Source organism: Pseudopodoces humilis, chromosome 2 (assembly GCF_049639895.1).
Source record: "Pseudopodoces humilis isolate 2021_Gansu_Grassland_sample_001 chromosome 2, ASM4963989v1, whole genome shotgun sequence".
Lineage (NCBI taxonomy): Eukaryota > Metazoa > Chordata > Aves > Passeriformes > Paridae > Pseudopodoces > Pseudopodoces humilis.
Window position 1 is genome coordinate 67,282,157 of NC_142201.1, and position 26,164 is coordinate 67,308,320.

At 39.2% G+C, this 26,164-nt stretch overlaps 1 protein-coding gene across 5 annotated transcripts in view; it reads right to left on the minus strand.

Moving 5' to 3' along the window:
• FRY (FRY microtubule binding protein) overlaps window positions 1-26,164 on the minus strand; it is a 220,208-nt gene that overhangs the window by 144,103 nt on the left and 49,941 nt on the right. For 3 of the 5 annotated variants that reach the window (XM_005516302.3, XM_088067719.1, XM_088067737.1), the window contains exon 1: window positions 11,844-12,639. The exons of the other annotated variants lie outside the window; for them this stretch is intronic. In XM_005516302.3, the coding sequence (XP_005516359.1) occupies window positions 11,844-11,913 (70 nt within the window). In that variant the 5' untranslated portion in view covers window positions 11,914-12,639. Of the gene's footprint in view, window positions 1-11,843; window positions 12,640-26,164 lie in introns of those variants that run through there. 5 annotated transcript variants of the gene reach the window in all.

A 26,164-nucleotide genomic window follows, 5' to 3' on the forward strand; every position in this document is an offset into this window, starting at 1 on the left:
TCCTGTGCTGGAAGGATGTGCTATAAAGCAAGGATGTAGGATGGAAATCAAGTCTCCTGCACTGCATTCTGCTCTTGGGAGGGGATTTCTCTGTCTCTCACCTCCCCCATCTCCCCAGCTGCTCTCTTCTTACTCCATCTCTACAATGTGGTGTCTCCTCATGGCTGTGTTTTCCCCATTTCAGGCTCTTTGTTCCACTTCTGGACTTCCATGCACTGTTTGCCCATCTAAACATTGCTCATTGCGCCCTTTCAGCCCTCTTAACCCCATCCCGTTCCTCTTCCCACCCCTATCCCTTCACCCACCCCTCTCCAGCATCCCCTTGGTTCCATCTCCATCCAGGCACTCTCAGTTTCCACTCCCACTGTCTGGGAAGTATCAGTTCCTCTACTTCTGATTCCTTCCCCATGATGATTCCCCTGCCTCGTCTCTTTTCATTCCCACAGGCTCTTTGCTGAGCTTTTATTGCAGATTCATTCCCTTCTGCCCTCACTTTCTTTGTGCAGTCACTGTACAGGGGCAGTTGGCTGCCAACAAGAGAATTTCAAACATGAACAAACAACAGGGTTTATTTTGCATTTTATCATTATTAGAGAGGGTAGAACCATTTCAGCAGAAAATTCTAAAATTCACCTACAGGGACATTAAGTCTAGAAGTGCTTTAGCCCAAACTGCAAAGCTCAGGAAGAGAGGTGATTTGCATTAAAAAAGTAGGCACTGCAATATACACAAAATAATTAATTTTATTTTTTTTAAAAAAATAATATTCCAACCTCTCTATATTAACAACACTTTAAAGTTCATTGAAAAAATAACTCAAATTATTTCAGACATTTTGGTGGTTATGGAGGTCTGCAGGTCCCTATAACACTCACTTCTACCTGTGCTATCCCTTACTACTTGAATACATGACAGACAAATGAGTAAAAACAATCAACATTTTTAACTTCACATTCCCTTTGAAAGCATTTTCATCTTCCATGACATTTTTGTTAAAGATTCATCAAGGACATACTGAGACTTTGCTTAATTTACTACAAACCCTGATGACTTCTGTATTGCAAAAAGTGATACATTCCAACTTCTGATTCCCAGAGAATCAGAAATGCTCTTATCAAACACTCTGACCAGTAAAGAATACATACACTGTTCTGTCCCATTTTCCTGCCTGTGAACAATAGAACAAAAACCTAAATAACCACCTGGTTTTGATTCAGATGCCACACAGATAAAGGGTGGGGTGAGGTTATTTATTTCAAACATCTGCCTTCATAGAAAAAGAAATACAGCTAAGTAATTTTCTTCTCATTTAAGACATCAGTAGCAACAAATCTGCATGCTGTGGAATTTTAAAACAATCCAATAACATTTCCATATGAAAATTACTACTTACTGTCAATTAAAAATCTCATTATATATATTAGCTGGCTGAGTCACGATTTACAATGTGTCACTTGGCTACCAAGAATGTGAAGGAAAAAAGTTTCCCATTGTACAGAAATAGAAGACAGGGCATCATTTCCAGATCTAACACAGGATACGTGTTTCTCAGTTAATTTCTCTGTTTTGATAAGCCCAGGAATAGCAATAAAGCAATCCTTCATATTCAAGTTATAATGCTGGAAGAATTTAAGTCTGTTAAGCTTCCAGATGGAAAGCACGGTATGAATATTATTATCATGGAGACCACTGCAACCAAGTTATTTGCAGTGGTTTCCCTGCATCTGAATTAATGAATGTCAATTTGCATCTTATGAATGTAGTTTAAAAGAGGCAACACAATGAGTTTTGTGTGCAATCCTCTCACAGGTGTGACTGAAGCTCGTTTCACAGCTGGGATATTTATGTCACAGCAAGGATTTTCCAGTGTCTAAGAAGGCAGGAGGCTCATGCAGCCATTTTTCAACATCTGAGATTCCCTCTTCACTGTGAAACAGCCTCAATTTGAAAATTCCTGGAAACTTAAGTATCTTTAAGAATTCTACCCTTATTCTGAATTGCTCTGAATTTGTTTAAGATGTCCAAAAAAAGGCAGGCAGGCAGACTGAGTAAGTTTTGCTTCCACAGGAAAGCTATCTAAAACAATTCAAGTTACAAGGGAATAAATAAAAAAAGAATAAACCTCATTATGAAAACATACAGCAATGCATTGCTGTGAGTATATGAAGAAACCCACTGCAAACTTCTCAAGGAAGAACTTCGGCAAGAACTCTATCCAGGTAACCTTCTGACTAAAAAAAACCCAAATTAATCCACACATTTAAAGGCATTCATAAACAAAAATCAGAAATGCAGTAAGAAAGATAATCCTTTGTATTGTGTTCAACAAAACTTGTTCAAGGAAAACAGTATCAAAACAAACCAATTTATAAATGGTCATCCTTTGAAGTTTGATTTACTCCACATACAAGTTGAGACTCTTCACGGTTATGGAGAGAGAGGAGATAGCTGGAAATCTGGAAAAAATGTTAGCGTAATGACCACCCTATTATAGGAGAATTCCTTCAGACCAATATCTTTGTCAGACTTCTGTGCTGAGCCATGCACTACTTAAGAATTCAAGGGAATATAAATTAGTGTTCCAAAGTCAAGCTTTTCAAAATAAAAATAAAATCATCTGCAACTTCATTATAAATAAAATCAAGATCTGATGCGTTCTGTTGATCAGACCTTGTCTGATACTAATCCATCTAACGTCATCACATTTTGGCCATACACAGAGTGTGATTTCCCACCCCCTCACTAACTAGTGAAAAACAACAGCAGTCTCTCAACTTGTATGCATTAGCACTACATGTGATGACTGAAAATTTCTGAAAGAATAGAAAGTGTTCAGGATAATGATTGTATAGCATGTCTCCTAAAAGGGCCTCCCCTTTTCTTATAATGTGTGAAACTTCTCTCCTAAGGCTCCAATCACCTAATTAAACTCTTTATCAGCAATGTATTCCCCTAGAGAAACGTGATACTGTCACTATAGTGATCCCACAGTATTTACAAAACAACACCCAGATTTCTCTTCAAACCAGTGTCCTGAAAAGAGTCACAAAATCTCTTCTGAGACATGACAAAGATGAATCTCTCAGGCACCTCTAATACCAGTTGTATCAGTGATATTATATTATGCACAAACATCTACATGTTTTGGGGTGTCTCTGTATTTGTGATCTCTCACACAGATGAGGAAGCAAGTGGCATTCAGTAACTCAGTGAAACTACTGCTACTTGGCTGAGAGCAAACTAAGAAGCCAGTGTTTCTCAGATGTGTTTCATTCAGTGGCTTGTTTTAGCAAGCTCTGCTGTCTGCTGTGAAAAGAAAAACTCTGCCATCCCTTGGTTTTGAATGTGACTATAATTGGCAATATATAGAAGATCATAAATATGTAAGGAATTGCCAGGCTTCTCAGTAGTTCCTGTGAAGAAGAGAGTCTGGGCTTTTAAACCCTGAACTTGAAAAAGTCCTACATTTCCCACTTTGAGATGTGCCATATCAAGTAGAACTCCAGAACCTGGCAGACAGAGGCCAGAGAGACCATCCTGCTGAAGAAAGAGGCAGAAGTGTTGCTCAGTACTTCAGTGCACTGTCACTAGATTCCCTGCCTCATTCAGCAATAGGTCCACACTGCCCTTGTTCAGCTTTTTACCACTAAGGAAGCAAGAGCAACTCTCCTTCTTGACTTTGATATTCCTAGCAAAGCCCACCTCCAGCTGCATTTTGAATTTCCAAGCACTGTCCCTGCACGCCCAGGCAATGTCTATAAATTACTTCTTTGCAGCCAAATCGCACTTCTGCCTTGGATATATTGTTTTTTTCACAGTGGAGCTCAGCCAAGAGGTCTCTGATAAGCCAAGCCAGTCTCCTCATATTCCTGCTTGTTTCCTTAAGCATGGGAAGTCCGTGTTCTTTTTCTTAAAAGATGCTGTCTTAAAAGACCTCTCAGCTTTCCCAAGTTCCTTTGCCTTTTAGAGCTGTCCTTCATGAGATCCCCACTAATAGTTTCTGAAATCTCAAAAACTCAAATCTACTCTCCTTAAGTCTAGAGTCTGTACACAGCCACCCTTTCCCCACTCTTCTCAGGATTTTGAGCTTCAGTGAGGTCTTCATGTTAATGGGTAACAGACCCAGTTGCACTTTACCCACTTGGTCCATTATAATTCAAGAAGTTACTTCCAATACTCACAAGAAATTTTGACTTCTTGCATCCTACTATTTCACACTTGCAGCAAACATCAGGAAGTTCAAGTCTCTCATGTGAACCAACATCAACAATTCATTAACTTCCTCAAGTTGTTCAAAGAAGACTTTTGACACTTTCTCACCCTGATCAATGCCCTGTAACATATTCCCACCATCACTCTGTAACACTTCAAGCCATCTGTTCTAATCCTGACCTACAAACTCTCCAGCACACTGTCGCCCATCCATCCCATAGAAGAGCTTCAGATCCATCAGGAGTTCCTTCACAAAGACAGCAACTTTTTATTTCCCTGCAGGTCCTCTCTCAAGAGCTTGTATCCATCCATCCATCCATCCATCCATCCATCCATCCATCCATCCATCCATCCATCCATCCATCCATCCATCACAGCACTTCACCAGTGTGAGCTGTTAACACCCAGCTTGCTCCTGCTGTGACATTGTAACTTGTGATTGCATACAGCACTTGACTTCTTCCTGAAAGTTTTCCAGAATGTATGTATTCGTATACATACATTTAAGGTAGGCATACAACATATTAAGGGCTGTCTCTTCATCTTGTTCTACAGTTCCTGCTACATTTCTCTTATTCCCTTTGCCCTGCATCCTTTGCTTTCCACCCCTGTTCACTGCCATTGAACTGAATTAAGGGTCATAATCTCCCCCTCCACTGTCACCCCTAGTTTCCAGTTCTCCAGTCAGAAAATGTTTTGTCCTGCTTCGTCATACTATTGAACACCTTTCTATCTGCATTCTTAACAATATAAACCATGCAAGAACTTAAAAAATCTCACTGATAGAGCTTCTGCGAAGTTTGAACATTATGTTTAGTATTCCTTTTAGCTAGTGCAATAGACAAAGGATTGGATGATTCAGAAGAAAGAATATTTGAGGAGAAGGGATTTTCCTTCCATAGACAATTGATTCTAATCTACTTTAGGTAACTGCAGTGACTGAAAAATTACCGACTCATAAATAACTCAGCTACTTATCTCTGTGAAATTATTCTGCATTCCAAATTTATCATGGAAACAATGGCAACAACTTCACTGCTGATGCTCTGAGAAGAGAGGGATATAAAAGCTAGACTTGTCTCCTTCCTGGAGAAGGAACTATTACCAATATTTAGACGCAGGCACAGGTACAGGAATCACTATTAAAGTAAATATGATTTACCATACAGTTCCACCAGCCTAATAGCAGGAATCAGCCAAAACTGCCTCCCACTCCTAGCAGTGTACACTCATCCCCTTTCTTATGCTGACACCAGCATCTACACCATTTTAGAAAGTTTAACTTTCAGCATATCACCTGTATGGATAATTAGGGTGGCAGAGAAGCAGTAGGAGCATGGGGACAGGAGTTAGAGGCTGGGATGAGACTGTCCCTCCCAGACACACCTACTGCAATGCCATATGTGTCATCCATGGTTTCAACACCCACAGGAATTCAGTCTCTAGGGCTACCAATTCATAGCAAGTGTCTGTAGATTCTGATTGTTTAGAAACTCAGGAATGAATACAGAAAATAAAGTGGGCCAAGCACGTGCAACTGTAGTTCTGTAGGTGTGGAGCTCGCTTCCTACTGCCCCCAAGACAATACACTGAAAAGAGTTAAACTGTTAAAGCAATGAGTGTATCAAAAGTGGAGAAAATACAAAAGGATTGTTAAGATTGGTAAGTTAATATAATATATTAATATAATAGCTCATATTCTCCAGTATTAAATTTTAAACACTATTGTAGATTTTGTACTCCTAAGGTATCCTGTTTATCACTTTCCTTATACCTATATATACTCCCTTTTTCATAATTATAGTTTTTATATTTATATAGACATAAAAATAAAAGATACCACAGCTAATTCAGTGGTGTTATATGAATAGAGGAAACATAAGTATCACTAGTTCTTTCCATTTTGAATAATAACTAGGAGTACTAGGAAAAAACCAAACCACTGGTATTTTGATAGCATCAAGGATATCACAAATTAATCACTCGAAGTGACTGCATATACTATAACAGAATAGTTTTGTTTTTATCACAAGTAAAATAATTACAACCTTTATGGAATATCCACCAGTAATTAACAAAGCTTGGTTTCCAGACCATCTTATATTTTGGTGTTTTGAAGTTTCATCACAAAAATTTATGTACTATATTGCAGTCAAAGCATTTGGAGATTTTTACTGCAGTAATTCAAACTTTTTAATGACGAGGAAACTCATTCTACAAATCAACTGAATCTTGCAATAAAGCGTTTATGATTTTTCTCATCCTTTTTTCCCTCCCAGTATGGTAGAAACACTTCTGGAATGTCCTCAACAGAGCAGCAAACATCAAAATAAACAAAAAATCCTGTTTTTAATTTTAAAATCCATTTTTTCTCATGTTTCCAAAGTAATAAAACTTTCTCTTACTTCTGAGAGGAACCATGTCAAAATGCAAGTTCTAAAATGGGTACTAGCAGAACATAAACAGCCTAAACATTGTGGTTTACTGCCTTTCCCTTCGGATCAGACCAGATAGGAAGGAAGTTCCTGGGAGATAACAGTCACCGTTATCAAACAAGACATTTTACTGCTGACAATCACAGACTACTTAGAGCTGAAGAATACACTCAGCACCCTCCCTTCAGCCTCAATGGACAGAGCAATCAATCCCCTTCAGGTAGCACAACAGCTTGAATTAATGACATCCCTTGTCCCAGGCAGGCTCAGATGCCAAGACACCAGCAGATGCTAAACCCTTGTGCCCAGGGCTCCCCAGGGTCTGTGGAAGGGCCAGCTCTCTGCAGTGGCATCGGGGTGAGACCTCACAAGCCAGCAGGACACACTGGTCCCAGTTTCTTGGTCTGCTCACCACAGCCACTGGCCCCAGCTGCTTCAGGCAAGAACTGACCCTCTCCCTGTGGGGTGAGTTTGCAGCACATCAGCTTCTGGAATCAGGTTATTCGGGCCTGCAAGAGTACAGATGCCAGAGCAAGAGAGACGGGAAGGAAGGATAGGTTCTCCTTGCTCAGCGTTTGTCTAAGTGGGCTCTGGGAAACACAGAGGAGCCTCTTTCCTTGATTGGTATCTTGCTACAAATCTCTGACAGCATGGTGTGCTCAAGTGTATTCAGCCTTAAACAGGTCTGTGTTTGACTGCAGACAAGGGAAACCTACAAAACAGCTATTATCATCCTCATGCGAAATAAAATCTTACTAGGAGATCAAACAACTGTATCACAGACTTAGACATAATAGAGACTTTCGGCTAAGAAACTGTTTGTGGCCTTCCCTTTTCTCTTGCTCAGTGACACAGGAGCTCATGAATATTCTCTGTAAAAAGGCTGAGTTTTATTGCCTTGTGTATTACATTCATTTAATGAAGGGCTAAATGTTCTTCACTAATTTCTTTTCCTGACATGGTAGAAACATATCTTCAAGACAAGAAGAGAACATGGATGACCACATGGCAGCTAGCAATCCTCCAGGCTTCACATCAGCCACTGGGAAGTCTCTGATGCCTGATACTCTTCGGACCACAGAACCTGGTTTGATGCCAGCCCTGTGTTTGGCTCAGTACGTGACCAGCAAGCTGCAGAGGAGCCAGAGATCCTACTGGGAGTGCTGTGGGATGTGAGCTGATGTGGGTGTCTGTGTGGTCCCAGGCCTGGGCTGTCTCTGACATTACCAGCCCTTGTAAACAAGAAGTAGCTTTTGACAGCTGCTACAGGGACTGGGCACACAGGGGCACAGAGAAAGAGAACACTGGGCTGTAGGGAGGACTGAGCAATGGGGCTTTGTACAACACAAAGGGGAAGAGGGTGGTGACATGAGGATTTTGATGACAATGTTGGCAACTGTAGAAGAAGGCAAGGAAGTATGGCCATGGGAAAGAGACCTGAAGCCCTGATACTAGAAAAGTCCTTATTCTGAGTCAGCATTAAACACAAGTCCACAGAAAACCCCCTTGCTATTCAAAGGTCCATAAACAAGCACTGCAATCTTTAAAATCAGGCCATATAGATAACTGTTCTATGAGAAGTGCTAAATATAATATTTCCTATCCAAAATACGCAATTTCATTTCGTTACACAGAAAGAAACCTTAAAACCTATCTCTTGTAACTGTGAGACAAAGAAATGCAGCTTCTACAAGCCCACACAGGAGCTGACTAGTGAGAGCAGGAGTAAGCCATCTACCTGTGCCATTTAGATTCTTCTACAGAATCCTTCCCTTCAATAAACTTAATTGCTGATCAGATCTAGGAACTGCAAAAGATAGAATTTATTATATTTCTGCTGTTTATAGTGATGGTACTCTAGATTCTCATAGCAAGATTTCCAAATTTCTGTTCAGATTTTTTTTAAACTATGAATTTGAAAAAGTAATTTGGAAATTAAAATCAGAATAAATCTATCTTATTAATTCAAAAAAGTAAAAAAAAAGAAAAAAAATCTAAGGAAAGATCAGGCTTCAAATACTTAACCTTTGTATTCATGTATTATACCTTGAATAAATGACAAATATTTATTTACAAAAATGCATTTTGCAGTATTTCCATAAAAAATCTGAGGAAAAGACTCTTAATTGTCCTAGTTTTGGTAAGCCCTATATTTTTTCTTTTCAGCTTATTGACCTCAGTGGGCCAAACGAGCACCACTCATTGTGTGGAGGCATAGCCATTTTAGCAGTACTTTCAAATAGAAGCAATGCAAACGATTAATGCAATTGCTGACTAATGCAGCACTGATCAAAAACACTCAAATATTTAAGAATACATAAGAACACACATGAGATGGTAAAAAAAGCCCCTTAAATTATTCTTATTTTCCAACCAGACAATCCCAGTTCTGATTCCATCTCCAACACAATACAGGAATGTTTTCCAGACAGCACAACGTGCATGGTATCTTATGGACACACGCAGAGCAAAACTCTGTCTTTGGAACTGCACAAAGGTGTATTTTGAGATCTCTGTCTGATGGGATGATTCGAAGGCCAGACTGTGACTTGGCTTTTTTATCCCCCAGGAAGGAGAACGCAGGCTCCCTGAGAACACACCACGGGCTGTATCAGACTGGATCATCCTGACTGCAACAGTTCAAGTGAACAGTCCGCATTGTCCATAAATTACCTGCCTCCTTAGCTGGGTGATGGACATGCAAGCAGCATGCTAGGTGAACACCTCAGCAAGTGCTGTGTGACACTGAACTGAAATCTTGCCTGGCATGTCATGAACGCTAGTTTGTTAAGCTCCTTAGATAGCAAAATCAGGGAAAAATGTAATTTCAAGTAGAATAATTGAGTATATTTCATGGTGTGGGCAACAGACATGGATGGCAATCTGCTAGAATATGCTAATGCTCTGTGTAAGCCAAAACACAAGTCAATGGAAAGACCTGGTTTTGGTGGGACTAAAAAGCCCAGGAAGGATAAATGCTGTTTAAACTAATGTTTTAAACTGCTAGTTTGCAGAAACATACATGGACAGCACCTCTACACTGTTAACATTGCAGCAAAATATACACGGAAAGAACCAAAGTTTTTTTTCTTTTAAAACTGTATGTTAGACCTCTTGCTGTTAAGTAAATGCCCCAGCATAATTTACAGCATACTTCTGGTCTTGGGTGTGCAGGCACAGCACCTATTCTCTGAAAAACATGCTCCTGTGCATGCATGTGCAGGCTTCCCAGCAGTTTCTCAAGCAAGGGAAGTGTTTTCCTCTGCTCCACCCATCACATAGCAGAGCTGAAGAAAGACCTAGGTTTTTTTAACTCCCTACTCTCTTCTTATCAAATCGTTTGTTTTTCAGCTAGAAAGGATACATTCAGATTTATTAATATACCCTCGCAGTATGAAAGCAAAAAAAACCCAACCCAACTGGCAACAAGTTTAAGGCAACCTGGGTTCATTTATTCTATTTCCTCTTACTGTTTCTTTATATACAGTAAAAGGGGTGTTTATCCACTAAAAGAATGTCAGAAATACCAATTATTCATATATTGTTTCCATTTCCCTAAACTAGAACTTGAGGATTTCTAATTTCAGATTAGAAATACTTTTCCTATATTGAAATACTTCAATATACTTCAAGATAAAGGAAAAAGGAAAAAACAACACTTATATTTAATTCTATAACATAGTTGGTTTTATATTCTTAATTGCTGGTTTTACTTCAAGTTACAGCAGGCTATTACAAAATTAATGCCAGAACTGATTTGATTTCTGCACCATAAACTGACTTGTTTTTCTTCTGTCATAAGCTGTGCCAAGCTTGTTATAAAATATGTGCTGTCACACTTAAGTTCTCTGTATTTGATTAATATTAGTCCAAGAAGGTAACTGAATCACAAAATTCTCTCCTAGTCCTTGTGGGATCACTTATTTGAATGAATACACACTAAATATTTTTGTAGGAGGGCAGATAAGCAATGGTGTTTAGGTAATACTATTATTCCCTAGTGGCTTCACACTTGTGGTAGAAAAACAGATTCAAACAAGCACTATAGTGTTACTGAGGTTACAAATGACCTGGAAAAATACAGTTTCTATGGATATCATTTAATGAATACAAGACTTGCATATCACACATTTAATAAAGTGTTTTGTTTATTTCTTTGCATATATAAGGTACTCTCTCTGTACTGAGCAGACCTTGCAATTCTTTTATACCACAGAATTTTTAAATACTAGTCCTCTATGCAGACATTATTAAATAATAGATAGTAGGATGATCACAACATTATTTCACACATAGCCAAGTTGGATTTTTCCAGAGACATTGTGTTCTATCTCTTAAAAACATTAAAATATGGAGATTCAGCACTGTTAATAAAAGCTTCTATAGAGAAGGAATATACTGTTCATGTACTTTAACTTGCAAAGCAAAATTCTGCCAGTGTTATCTCACCACCTTACCTAAATCTGAATATACTTCCAAGCACTAAATTTTATTCAGACATCTTCATTACATAATATTGCTAAAACATCTATAGAGTAATTGATTTTCAAAAGCAATGGAAATCAGGAACAGCAATACTGAAAAGACTAAGGCAGACTAAAATGCTATTTGTTTACATTCTGCAAAACCCAGCCTGAATCAGATAAACAGATGGATTCTTTCTGGCTGGAAATATTGCATAAGACTCTGAAATTAAGCATAGAGGGTGGGAAGTGCAGCTATAAGCAACTGATGTTTTGCTTCCCATCACACCAAAATGACTTTCAGACCTGAAGTAGAATAATTATATTTTGTCCTCGGTGCACAATTAATAAAAACCAACTTCTGAGCAATGCCACACCCTTGTGATTAAACATCATTTAAAAAAATATTTAGACAAAGTCTGAACAAATCAAACAAACATGTAGGCAGGAAATGCTTTCTGGAATGCACTCCCTGCAATGTAGTGTTAGACCCAGAAAGCAGCCTAACTTCAGAATTCAATCAAGCAAAATCTGGTATAATCTCATTACAGCCTTTGCAGTTAATGAAACCTATTTAAATCCCTGACATTTTGATTTTTAGAGCTGACAAAAGCAAAAATTACTTGGTCTATATAACACAAACATACAGAAAGGTAAGATTCTATCCTTTAGGTTATCCTAGCTATTTACCAAGCAATGCATAATATAAAAAGATTACACTTCTGCTACTCACTATTGCTCCAGGATTTCAGTAAATATTTGATACTGATTTCAAAGAAGCCTGAATCCTGCTGGCTAGCCATGTCTGCAGCATACAAAGAGGCTTCTATAATTCTGAGCAGCTGAAGTGGCAGGTACTATGTATGTAGATGTGACTGTCACCAGTCAGTGATGTAAACGAGGGGTCAGAGGAGGAAATGAAGTCTCCGCAGATCCACTTCTTCCGTTCATGGTAGGTAAGCTCATTAAAAAAAAAATAAAAAAAGCTCAACAACAACAAAAGCACACCGTGAGATTTTTGTCCTTTGCTTTTCCTTTGGGGCTTGTTCTTAATTCAATGTGAAGAGTATTTTATTCCCTCACCCCCTCAGTACTCAGTATTTTCATTTATTCCATTCCGCAACCGGGCAAATTTCTTCTGGTCGCTTAAGGCATATGCAGCACCACAGCACTTGTTCCATAGGCACAGTTAGAGTACCTTCCCGAAGGGTGTCTGAGCCGTGCTTTTAATAAGGCGCAGTCTGCCTGTCTGAAGCTGTTTTCCCATCAGAAGCTGCCAGCCCGAGCGAACGCACCTCCTCTCGCGAACCGAGGATCAACTCGAAGCCCCACTGAAAGCGTCTCTTCTGCAGCTGCAGGAATCTCACACGTACTGCTCAGCTTTAGGGGGAAAAAAGGCACCCTCTAATGAACATCCTCTGCCTGCTCTGGTCAGCTGCTCTCCTTCCGCCTGTTTCCAAGAAGAGCACGCTGAACTACACACAACTGCATCATGCTGCGGTAAAGCGGAGCTGCACCCATATATCTGATTGCAGTGACGCTGGCAAGGAAAAAAGGCTCTCCCTCAGTCTAGTTGCACAAGAGAAGCGCTATCAGAGCAGTGAACCCACGGCATTCGGACTGGCTGCTTCTGCTTTTCTTTCACTGCTACAGAAAAACGTGTTGACATTTTTTTCCTGACACTTTTTCGGCCCCCCCCCCCCCCCCCCCTTAACAAAGATGAGAGACAGCAAGCTGAAATCCGTAATGGCAAATAAGTCAGAAGGCTCACTGCTTTGGATTCACCTCTGAAAGAGCCACAGAAAACTCAGTTTCATATAAGTTTTATCTTGAATAACAGTTTCTAAAAAGGAATTGAATTCACATAAGAAAAATGAGGCAGAAGCAATTCACTGCTTGTTAATCTCTCTGTGTTTTCTACAAAATACTTAATTGCTAGGTACAATTTCCATCTTCCTAAGGTTTTATTTCATATAATCACACTACATCACTATGCATATTTTAATGGTAATGAAGAAAAATAAGAATCAGTTTCCAAAGTACTTTTTGTTTCACATATTCTTGGTATCATCCCTCCAGATATTATTTCCTGGGAATAACAGTACTTTTTTTTTCTCATTTAGTGAAATAAATTTCCTGCAGCATTTCATAATTATAGTATCTGAGAAAAAATAGAGCTTGTCTGCTGCTGATCCTTCTAATAACTTTGTCAGCAACTATATTCGCACGTTACATTTAGTTTCAGTATGCGGAATACTTAATGTTTGGATTGGAAACTGAGGAACACACGGGTCACTGAGACCAAGCTCCTGTGGTTCTCTCTGAAAATATGTTAAATGTCTTCTGCAAACATACCTCATCTAGAGATAAGGTTTTGTGTCCTCAGTAATGACAGGCTGTTGTTTAAATTCACTTTGTAAACCTTCTTTCAGTTCCTGAAAGAACTCCACACAAAACCTGTTTGTACCCTTTCATGGCCACGAACAGCCAGAAATGTTCAGAGTATCTCAGGTTTGATCTCCCCAGCCATGTCAATGAGAGCTGATCAGCTCTTCCTCTCTGTGCTGTTAATTATCATCCCATTGCTGTCACTCTGCATCCCCAATTTATATTGAGACCCTGCTGTCCCATTTGTACACCTCCTCCCCTACCCCTCCACTGACAAAGCCTCCTCTTTGTGTCATCCTGTTTTTGCCAGCCCAATCCAGCGTTTAACAATTAAAGTGAAATTTAACACCAAATAAGGGAAGTTCCAAGATCTACGACTGATGACTTCCTACCATCCCACTAATTGATTTTTCATCAGACAGAATGCCAAGTAGGTTTGGAAGTCCTTATTCACTCTCACAAATACTGCATTAATTCCTATATTCAAGGATTTAAGTAATAATTTCCCCTGTGGTGCTATATCACATGCTTTTCTGGGGATGACTGATACATTAATTTTATTGCAACTCTCTTGTTGAAAATAAAAACAGGAGGTTAATTTGCAAGTAGTTGTGTTTCCTAAATCTGTATTAGATTTTGTCCAATTTTAAATCAAATCCACACCTTTAAAAATAATCTCCCACCAAATTTTGTTTCAGTCTTGAGTATCAAGCAGTCTCTCTGTTGATGCAGATCGTTTTCCCCCAAAAAAATCTGTGGTTTATATTTACAGGGCAGAATCTCCCTTTAGATATGCGCAACAAAAATGTTATTACCCGAGCTGCAACATCATATGTCTGCTCTTCCTTGAGTGAATGGGAAGTTACCTGGTTTTTGTAATGTGAATTTGAAGATTTTTGATGTTTTTTTTTACACATCACAATAGATTTTTTTTTTGTTTGGTTTGCATTACTCCTCCTACCCCTGTTCTTCTAAAAGGCAAAATGCAAACTAAAGGCAAAAGCATTCATGTAGTTAGTGGTCATATCTTCTTACTCCATCTCTCAACCTCACTGGATACTGGACTCTTTAAAAATCAATGTTCTTGTTTTGAAGTTTTAAAGGAGTAAGGATGTTTAACTGTTTTTGCTTTTTATTCCTTCACTGAGTTTTACTCAGCTCATCTTTTATCATCTTTTGACTGCTGCTGTCAGGAGAACACCAGCTGACATGGCTAACCTGTTAGCTCCATGGGATGCTCCTGCGGGTCCCATGTGTCCCTCACAGGCAGAATGAAAAGTTCAAGGTTTTGTTGGTTGGTTGGTTTTGGTGCTTTCAATAAAAGAAATTTCAGACATCCCACACAGGCAGTTTTCTTAACTGCCACTATCCAGCCCCTTTTTATTTCTCAAGTTTGTATTTTCAATATGCAGATCTGTCCTTGCTTACTTTGAGTCCGCTTGTATGAACAGGATCCAGTAACGTTCCTGCCACTTGGTCTTCACCAGTTATTAAGTCTAACCAGTCTAACAGTTTTTTCTTGACTTTGTGGTCATTTGGTGAAGAAATGAATGGATGCATACAAGGACACCTGGATGTGCTTCCTTGTGGAGTAACATAAAGAAGGCTACAGCTACGTTCAGCTGTCTGGCTGGAGCGGCAGAGCCTCAGCACCTTTTTCTCTGACTTTCTCCAAAGTGATATGGAGCCAAAGTAATCCACTTTCATGTACAGTAGCTCTTTTAAAAGCATTGCATCACAACATTACTGCAGAATCTCACTGCTCTCACCATTTAGTATTCTTTCTGAAGAACATGTCTACCTATTGTGTGCTTCCACTGACAGTAGGATGCTGTACTAAAATAATGAATATATTGTGACAAAGCATATTAAGGAAAAATGCCACCACTTTTAAGAGTCTATATTTTTGGCATGATATGAATGAGTTCATACAGAATGGCAGTTGTTAAGATTTACTTCAGGTTTGATACTCCTCCATTATTGGTTCTGTTTTCAAAAGTATCACCCATAACATAAATGCCTCAGAATTTAACTTTTGTTCTAACAGCTTCTTTAAAATTTAAATTAATTTATAATCACCAATATAATCACCAATTTATAATCAATTAGAATCTTACTTATTTCTATCATTATTCATAAAATATTTTTTCCTAAATTAATTTTAAATATCTGCAAGTCTAAATTTGCAAGTAAGACATCTTCCATACATAAAGATTTTACTCATATTTTGGAAACACTCCTAAAACAGGAACAACACGATGAAATGGCAGAAACATCAGCACTCTAATTTAGTGTTCTGAACTTACTTTTGGTAGGCTCACAAGACTACAAAATTTTGAAGTTACGTAGCTTCCACTTTCTTTTTTGTTTACTTTTTGATATTTACAATTTAATTACATATCCTGGACTGTGAAAGATAGACAGGCGTGAGCATATAAAATCTGTCAGTGGAAGTCAATTGTCTGATGAGGACTATTACAGACATATATTTACAAGTACTGTGGGCTCCTTCTTTATGATGTTACTACATGGGAATTGACAATAACAGTCACTTTTTTTTTTCACCATATGAAACCATAGATTCAAAATGTAAGGTTTTTCATGTGTCTGCCACAACGATTACCTGCTGTTTACCATAAGTTTAACCATTGTTTAAACTATAAACATTTGTGTTTAATTCACATTCCACTTTGTGACACTGAGCACCTTCTGTTCTCTCACTGTTTTCTGAGATCAGAGGTAACAAATATCCAGGAACCTTGGTTGCCTGGATAATACGCTTCTCAGTCTGAGCAGAGTCTGGAGCTGTGGAGTTTCCATGCCTCAACTTTGGGAAAAAGAAGCTGGGAGATGCTGTTCACCAACATGGTCACAAGTGCTCTTGTGAGCAGAATGCTGCATGAACAGCTATTGTCACTGCAAAACATCTGAAAAACAGATTTCCAAAGTTTTCACTCAGTGAAGGAACAAGAATAACAAAACCACATACTTCTGGAGGTATTCACAATATCTATCTTGAGGAATCCAGCTCAGATGCCTACACTGGGAGGTGAGTGCCTTCAGCATGACACAATAGTTCCAAAGAGTTCCAGTAAAGAGCACAATTATTTGTTCAAAGCAGCCTGTTTCTCCTCACTGTATACATGATACTTAGGGTAACTACTTTTGTAAACTGGATTTTTAGATTCTTAATATTTAGTAGCATAGGTACCAATTTTGTTTACAGTTTTAGTGACTACAGTTTATTACAGTCATTCAGGAAGTTTAGTCCTCTATGTTTTCAGCAATGCTTGCAGGAATCCTTAAAAAAGCACAAGGAGATTTGAATATAGCAGAGTCTTGCACAATCTTCGAGGGCTCATTTTAGCTTGGTATGAAAGGGGCTATGTGGATTTTGCAATCTTAACTCTTCAGAATCTGAGGCTAAACGTGAAGAGCAGCTGAAAGCCTTAAAGGGATGACAACAGTAACAAAGCAAATATAGATTCAAATTTTGTCTTTCAAGCAGTGATGTGGACACATCTCAAAGCCAAAAGTAGCTCTGCTGACCTACTGAAGGAATAACGTGCTTTAATATGATTATGATGATTATTTTTTATGGCTTAATATACCTTTTCCTCCTTTTTTCAGTCAAATTCTATGTCCTTTAAGCCAAATAATATTGTATGTTGAATTACATCTGTGTCTCTGATTCGCAGAATCAGATTGGATTCACACTGGTATACAGTTCGTACAAAATTTTGGCTGTCTGGAGTTTTTCACCTTAGGAATAAGTAAGGGCTGTTTATTAGCATCTTTATGGTTTTCATACAGTCTACTCCTCTTGGGCAAAATAGAGCAACCCTACAAAGAGTGGTTCCCAGATTTATTTGATTCCAGTGCAGAACACACCTAATAGAGGAAAAACAAAAAGGATATTCTCATGTCCTGGGATGCATTGCATTCATGATTCCACATTCCCCTCTCTGGGAGCCTCTTTCTGCCCTGCTCTTGAAAGACTGTGCTAGCTTTCAGATGGATGCTGGTCATAGCTCAGTGGTATTCCAGTGCCTAAATATAGGCGTCTGGCATGATTATAGATACCCTAAGGTATGGGAGATATTCACAGAGACTGGCAGATATGACATAACACATACATTAGATCCACAGCTTTAATGTCCTCTGCTGAAGCAAAGATCAAAACTGTAGTATCTAAATCAACCAAATCTTATGTACTACGATGTCCCATGTAATAACAATGTAAAACAAACATCTTGCTATGACCCAAATTAAAAATACAGAGTGATAGATAGAACTCCACAAAATAAAATTCCATCAAGGAAATCTCATTTAATATGATAACCTCTAAATAAAGTAATCCTTCTTAGTATATGTCTCATTAGTTTTGCTGCACCATTTTGTTATGCCTCCTGCTTGTAAGTGACTGTTCAGCTATTGCCACCTAGTGATGAGAAGCAAAACAGGCAGAAACAAGAGAACGGTAAATGATGCATAAGGAGTTCATGTTTACATCATAAACTGTGCCAAAATGGAAGACAGCAGCATTGAAATGAAGCACATGCTTGTATTTTTGAAGCAAGGGCATCAGGCAGCTTGGGTACAGCTCTATAAAATATTTGAATATGAACCCATTGAATGGTATTTAATAGAAAAAAATAACATATTTTCATAGATACATTATAAATTCACACAATACCCAGCTCTCATCCTCAGCTTGTTTAATGAATTCATTAGAGTAATTAAATAGGTTGTAAGTAGTTTATGCCTAATCTATAAAAAACAAATGATAACTAAGCAATTTGCAGAGAATTAATTGGTTAATGTTGGAATCATGCCTTCAAGATTCAAAGTACCATTATTCTTCCTGTGAATTTTCTTTGGAGCTGTCAAACTGACACATCCTCTTAGGACTCTTGTCATTCACCTCTGAGTTTCTCCCTAGATCAACAGTGTCTGGAAGCATTGGCCAGCCTGGAACAAATTTTGTTTGCCTGGACTTACCATACACGTGCTAAAAATACACCATCCTGAAAGCCATTAGGAAATCTGCATCACTACCACTGGGGCATGGACTCGGGCAACACTGATGCAAGAAATACTGCTGTGCATGTAAAGATGCAGCCTGTGTCCCACAAGCACAGACCACAGACATCAGCAGGCACGAAGAATAACTCAAGCAGTATTTTCTTCCTGCTCTTCACCTGAAGTTTCCAGGAACCATCCCTAAACAAGCTGTTTTCCATTACTGAAATCCTATAAACTTCTTCCCTTCTCAGTTTTGTAACAAACCCTTACCTGTATTTTAGAGACAAGGTTTTATATCATACTCTCCAAACATCCTAGCATGAGGTGTCAGAACTTCCCCATAGCAGGAGATTTCCAAACCACCAGTGAAGTTGACTCCGATTCTGGGTGCTTGTTTCAGAGATGAGATGGAGTAACTGAACCCCACTCACACAAAGTATAATTTGTATTTGCTAATTTACTCACAAGAGATTGGTACCAGGTCTAGGACAGAGGGAATCCAGACTTTGTGGCTGCCCCTCTTTTTCTCAAGTTATTACACATATTATCACACATATTTCCTCATTACACAATGCATAGACTGAACCGCCAAATACTACAAAATTTAGTGCCATAAGAAGTCATAAACTCCCTTTTCCACTTCCCTTCTGTCACAAAGTTGTATGTCTTCTACCCTCCAGGAAACTCTGTGGGAGGCCAGAGAGGTGGAATCAGGAAGGGGAAGGGCTGGAGCATGTGCATTGCTAGATATTCAGTCCTGGAATGGCTTGGGTTGGATGGGACCTTTTAAGTTTGACTATGCCAAACCCCTGCCATGGGCAGGGACACCTTCCATTACATGCATTGTTCAAAGCAACCTGTTTGTTCCTACAGGGTCTCTAGGGATGGCTCACAATTACTGCACGTTATTGCAGCTGAGATCATAAGAGCTCTTGGCTTCGTTTCTCCTCATTCTTGTGCTCAAGAAATACCAAATGTCATGTGCTCAGACACACCCTGAGATCCCAAGCACAGCTTTCCCCCTGTTCTGCCAGGGCCATGAAGCTGGGGAAAACTCCCCTTTCCCTTTCCTCTCCAGGCATGGAACCTGCCTTGGGAAAGGAAAAGGTCCAACCTTCTCAGAGAGGTGCCCAAGATGTGACGGAAAGCACAGCAAGACACATGAGGAGGGAGGTATACCCACTCGGAATGGTGAGCTGATGCCAAAATTAAGGCACTCCTGACCCAAACTATATCAAACACCTTAGTTTTGTCTCCCTTGTAGAATATGTTCAGTATATCCATTTTCCTCAAGACACCTCCCTGTAACATGTTGGATGTATATAACGTTTTCATTGATTATCTAATTAGAAGGTGGAATTTACAGTACAGTAGCTCCAATTTGCTCTCTAATACTAAGCCATCCCTCAGACAGATCTTATCTCAATGCACTTCCTGAGTGTGATTTTTAACAAAAATGTTTTCTTGAATCTCAAATACATTTATGGATGTTTTTTTCTTTCTTTTAATTCTGCAGGAGCAGCTCCTAAAGTTTTCCTTGACTTTAAATAAGATGGTTCAATGACAGGCTACTTGCTTACTTGTTCTTTTTTTAAACTTTCCTTTCCATTCTCTCATTCTGTCTTTAATTATTAACACTTCTTCCTTTCTGGCTGACCTATTTGATACTCATACCTCAATGTTTACATTATTCTGCAGAAAGATATCCTTCTGCTTATGTCCGTTTCGTCCACTAGAAACATCAACCTTAGAAGATAAGTAAATTTTTTACTTCTCTCATAAAATGAGAACAAAAATGTTGGAAGGATATCAACCAGCTTCCATCTACTATAGATCAAGATGAGATGGACATGGGATCAGACTGTACTACATTTGCTGCCCCTTACACCTTCCTCTCAGGTATCAGGCTCTGCCTGCTTATCAGAGAGAGGGTCAGACCAGCCAGGCCTCAGGTCTGAGCTGGCACATGTGCCCCTGTAATGCAAACACCTCCAGTCTCCTCAGGTGGGTCTTATGCATACAGTGTCCACTCTGAATGATTCCAAAAAGTGCTACCTCTTGCAACAGCTGTGTTAGAATCATGTGGCTGAAACAGGGAAACTGAGCACCATCAGGTTTAGCTGACCACAGGTTACCTGCCAGTTTTTCAAATGATGCAGTATCAATTTGTTTGTATCACTGCCATCAATTTTCCTTCCCTGACATGTACCACCAAAAACAAGACTGTACATCCTCCAGGACTCAGGCCCTGCTGTGAGTGAAGTGCCTGGAATAGCTGGAGCCTGGCTTATTACAGTATAAGAGCTTTTTTCTCATTTTACTCAGAGGTGCTAGCGAAGTTGAGGTTCAGGGAGCTCAGATCAATGCTACCTCCATTTAGACCAGGGTCCTAATGACTAAGCTAGATAACATCAACAATTTTTAAAACTTTTTTTGTCTCAAGGTGGGAAGAACACTTCAAAAATCAGGATTACCCCAGAAATCATGCCGGGTAGTAGACCAAAAAATAACTTTTTCTTTCCCTGACTGTAGGTTATGAACAGGACATACACATACACTTGCTAGCTCACTCGATACATTTACTAGCTAGGCTGTCACCATGCCCTTCATCCCTCTGAAAATATTTCTGAATATCCAAAGTAAACATAAATAGCTGTCAATAAAAATCTTCGTGACTCAAGCCACTGGCTACTTTACAGCAACTTTACATAAATGACTACAGTGCTGTGAGGTGTTGTCAGGGAAAATCAGGCCACTTGATTTTGCAGTGAAATTTCTGTTTCTCATTACATGCGTACCTTTCAGTTAAAAATTCTGTCTTAGTGCTCTCCTGTTATTATTCAAAATTATTTTCTCCATTCTTTCAAGAATTGATGTCAGTAAACCATCTCAATCCTAAACAGTTGTTGAAAGGAATATGTCTTGTTTTAAGCAGTTTTGAATTCACTTTTCATATAACCCTCCTAGGCAAGCACTGGTGAGACACAGCATCTGGAATTTACTATGTAACACCCTTAACTTGCACAACAGTGTGTTTAGATGCTGGCTAGATAGGAGACAACAATTTGGATTTTAAAAAGTCTCACTGATCTTACATAAGAATGCTTGTTCTGACTTGCAAAATATTTTTCTGGTTTTTTTTTAAGTACTAGGAAGCAAGACTTTCATTTATTTATTTATTTTTAATTAGAACATTATCTCTAAGTATGTATTGTTCCACCTTTTGGAGAAATCCATGCCATGAGAGATCTCAATTTCAGAGTTAAAATCTTTCCTTCCTGCTTTCCCCCCCCGAACACAGTACTTTTTAACTGATGAGCACTTGTTCGAGGGCTCTCCCTTGCTGTGGTGAAGGTTTTACAACAGCAACGCTTTGACCTGGGCAACAGAAGAGCTCCAGCATTCTCCAGCCTGCTGCTGTTCTACAGAAGCACAAGTGTCCTCACAGAGGCCGAGTTAAATATACATGCTGCCTTTGCAACTGGGTCTTTTATATCCTTCAGAGTCCATCCCTTCCTGCTAAACCAAAAAATGTCTTGCATCTCCCAGAGACATGAGGTCTAATGCAGCTGCCTGCGTATGCTGGATAAAGGTAAATGACCTTCTTCCTGCTTAAGAGGGTTATGTTACTCAAGGTTTCTTGCATGCTGCACTTGAATGGAAACTGCAATATAGCAAAAAAATGTACAAAACAAAATATACAATCTGCTTTTTACTAACTAAAAGATAAAAGAAAGTACTTTAGGCTCGGTATGCGAGGAAGAAAGCACAAAAAGATACATTTTAAATTGAACGGTTTCCTAGAAAAGGCAGTAGTAATTACAGTTGCTTTAAATACACTTAAAATTATTAATGATTTTGAATCACCACAGCCTAGATTTTCAAAGGCATTTAGCTTCTGAAACATCTAACAGTTGCTTTGTATATTATTAAGTGTCTAATCTGGATAAGTATCAAACTCCCATGTACTTGTTTCTCCACTGCATCATTAAAGGCTTTGAAAATCTAAACTAATTTTTTAAAAACTTATTACAATTAGCAGATCTTATTCTCTCCCAATTTTTTTTTGCCAGATCAAAAGAGCAAAATACTTATTTCTTTTTCATCTCTGGTTTGGCTTCTCAGCTGTGAAGTGAGATCTAAAATATAGGATATATAACTGAAAACAATCCACTGAGACAGAATACTTTTATTTGAATATGACACTTAGACCTGGAAAAAATCCAGTTAACTTTTATAGCAACCTAATTCAAAAGGGAATGGTGATAATAAAAAAATAACAACTGGGATTCACCTGCTTTGAAATTTTTCGGTGTAGCTGCAGGCAGTGCTGGGTGTGGAACCTGAGCTCATGCTCAGTTGGGTACCAGTGCTCAGTGACACTGTATCCTCCCGACTCACGCTGGGCTCCACGCACGAACCTTGCCTGAACTCTTCCACAGATCAAGGGAGGCCATCGCCAGCTGTTGACTAATTCAGTGAACTAAAAACGTACCATCAGCACAGGCAGAACCCTTTAGAAAATGGAAACTTCTCCAAGAAGAGAAGGATACTTCCCCCCATCTGATAATATGACAGATTTCACCCAGAGTGTGTTTTCTTGTTTAAGCTAACCTGAGATTGTGCTACTGTTGAAAGAGCTGTGAAATTCTTCCATACCCTCACTTTCCCTTGTAATTTCCACCAGGTCTCCTTGTGCCGGCACTAGCTAGGAGCAGAAGTTTGATTTGAGTAGAGGATGTGTCTTGGGGCTACAGTGTTACCTTCATTACCTTCCCTTCAAATGAGGTTAGGAGTATCCCCCACAGGTCAAGGCAGTAGAGGCTGATGGGTGTTCAGGTGAGGGAAAGAAGCAAAGGAAAATGATGCTTCTAAGTTGAAAAAAAACAAACAAAACCCAACCTGTTTAAAAAAATCAGAGACATGCTTTTCATAGGTATTATGTGGTTAAATAGCTTTCCCAACTGCTCATATGCACTTACAAACACCTATAAGAGGCACTTTTACCTATAAGAGGCACTGCTTTCTTATAGTAAGAACATTCTTCCAAGGCGCTTTTCTGGCTGAGCCCTAATTAAACTCTAGCTGTCGCAGGAACAGTTACATTTTAGCTCTAAATGCAAGAAGCATGGCCAGAAAATGAGCCTGAAGATTTAAAAAGCCAGAACAGACAGTGATAGTCAGTCTTTATAGGATGATAACTCTGTTAAAGTTACTGCATCTGTTCCTCTACGGTGAGAAAGGAGCAATGCTAATGCTCATGGAAGTTCCTTCCATTATTCCCTCTGCAAGTATGAGGAGTGGAGGAAAGCAAGGGAGCTTATGAAAGAAAGGTGTCTGCAACAATGGGCCTCACTTATAGGCAACACATGATGAAGGAGGCTTGCAGGATTGCTTGACAGCTTTACCATTTATCTTCCAAAAAAAAAAAAAAAAAAAAAAGAAAAAAAAAAAGTAGATTCTAGATTCTATTTTCTGGAAATATTTAGTGAGGAAGGTTGTCAATGAACAGAATAATGAGGAAATGCCTAAACAATTATAAAAACCTTGGAAAGTAGAGTAAGAGAACTGGTAAGATTTTTTCAGTAATACAGAATGAAACAAAGTACTTGTAGAAGTAGTAGGGGAAATATTGACCAACACTCTGGTAAAATTGTATTAATTTGACTTTTCCTTTCATTGAGCTTCTTGAGATTCCTGTTAAATAGTACCTGGGCTACACTGTTAGTGACTGACCTCCTGTGAGCCTTCATGCTGCCAGTCACCACCCAGTCAGCCTGGCAGCTCAGCCTTCCACTCACCTCACTGCTCATTCATTTAGCTTATATTTCATCATTGTGTCTATGATGATGTTCAAAGAGATACTGCCAAAAGCCTTTCTAAAGTTGAAATAAACAGTGTCCTTTGATCTTCCATCATCCACCAAGCTGGCAATCTATTGTTTTGGAAGGCTATCAAGCTCATAAAGCATTGTTTCCCCTTATTGTAAACATGCTGACTGCTGCTGGTCATCTACTTTTCTTATGTTTGGAAATGGATTATAGGATTACTTGCCCCATCACTTTCCCAGGGATTATGGTGAGGATTACCAGCCAGCAGCTCCCAGATCCTCTTTCTAGCCCTTCCTGGAGCAAGGAATCACATTTGGTCTCTTTCAGTCCTCAGGAACCTCCCCCAGGAGCCATAAGCTTTCAAAAACTATCAGGACTGGTCAGACCATGATGCCCGCCAGCTTCCTCAGCACTGGGGCTGCATCCTGTCAGGTCCCATGGATGTCCAGCTTGTTTCAGATGTTCCCTAACCTGTTATCCCTCTACCAAGGGTAAAGTTCAGGCCTTCCCAACGGTCTCTGGGCCCTGGGATTCCTGAAGATCTGAAGGTAAAGACTGAAGCAAAGGCAGCATTGACTACCTGGGCCTTTTCCATTGCCATCATTGTCCTTGCTCATGAGTGAAGTTTACACAGTCACTGAGACCCCTTTTAGGATGGGCTTTCAAGTGGGAAGAATAAAAATATAACAATAGATTATTCAGAAGCATTCTTAACCCTGAAACCAGATAAAGGACAAACTACAACACTGCTCTTACTTAAGAGTACAACTATGTTTAGTATGACAAATCTAAACTTAAATTACATTCTTACTAGCTTCTAAAGGAGAACTGCTGATTTTCTAGTTCCAGAACAGATTTAAAATTGGACTTGTACACATATGTTTTGTTTATCCTCAATTCACTGGGCAGAAAATTACATTTCAGACCCTGAAATTCCATCTTGTGAGCTTAATTTAGTCTCTGGTATTCTGCTTTTCTTGTCATCCTTCTTCCACCCTGGCATCTCTGTGTAATAGTAAAACCTCTGCTGCAGATCAGACTTTTTGCTTTGGAACACAGCCTCAGCAACTAGTGGGAATTTAATACTTGAATGATTCTCTATAGAGGAGTCGGTAACTGTCCATGATAAATCTAAACAAGTCTGATCAGAAGTACTTTATTGTGACTCACTGAACAAACTGGCGCTGAGTTTTAATGACCTCTGTGGTAATTAAAGTTATGTCTTGCTGGACAGACTGGTGATTCAACTATGCAGGCCCATGAATGTCATTCCTACATGAACCCCTGGGGCTGTTCTTGCCGTGAAGCCAGGTGCCATGAGGCAGCCTACAAGCATACAGCAAAACATTATCTAAATTCTGGTGGCAAATCCAGCTCTCTCTCGATTCCTCAGCTCTTGCCAGCTTCTGAACTGCGTATGAGAATTGCTAGGAGAGTTATCCAGGCAAAATGCAGAAGAAATGGAGCAAGTTTGCTAGAGAGGGATTTCTCTGGCTTGCATAAGAAGAACAGAAGAGGACAGGACAGCAAGAGACTACCTATTTCAAAGATCCTAAACAAAGTAGGAAATACAGGACAAATGAGATTACAGTTAGAAAGATGGCACTTGTGAACTGTCCCTCTCCTTACCAAAACACAGAATTAAGATTAGGCTTAAAAATTATTGTGCCAGCCTTATATTGTTTGCACCATAAATTACCCCAGAAAAGGTTTACTCTGGCAGCACATAATTCACAACAAATTGAGCATACAGATAACCATAAAGATAATCTCTAAAATTCTGGAACTAAAGCATGTTGCCATTACAGCC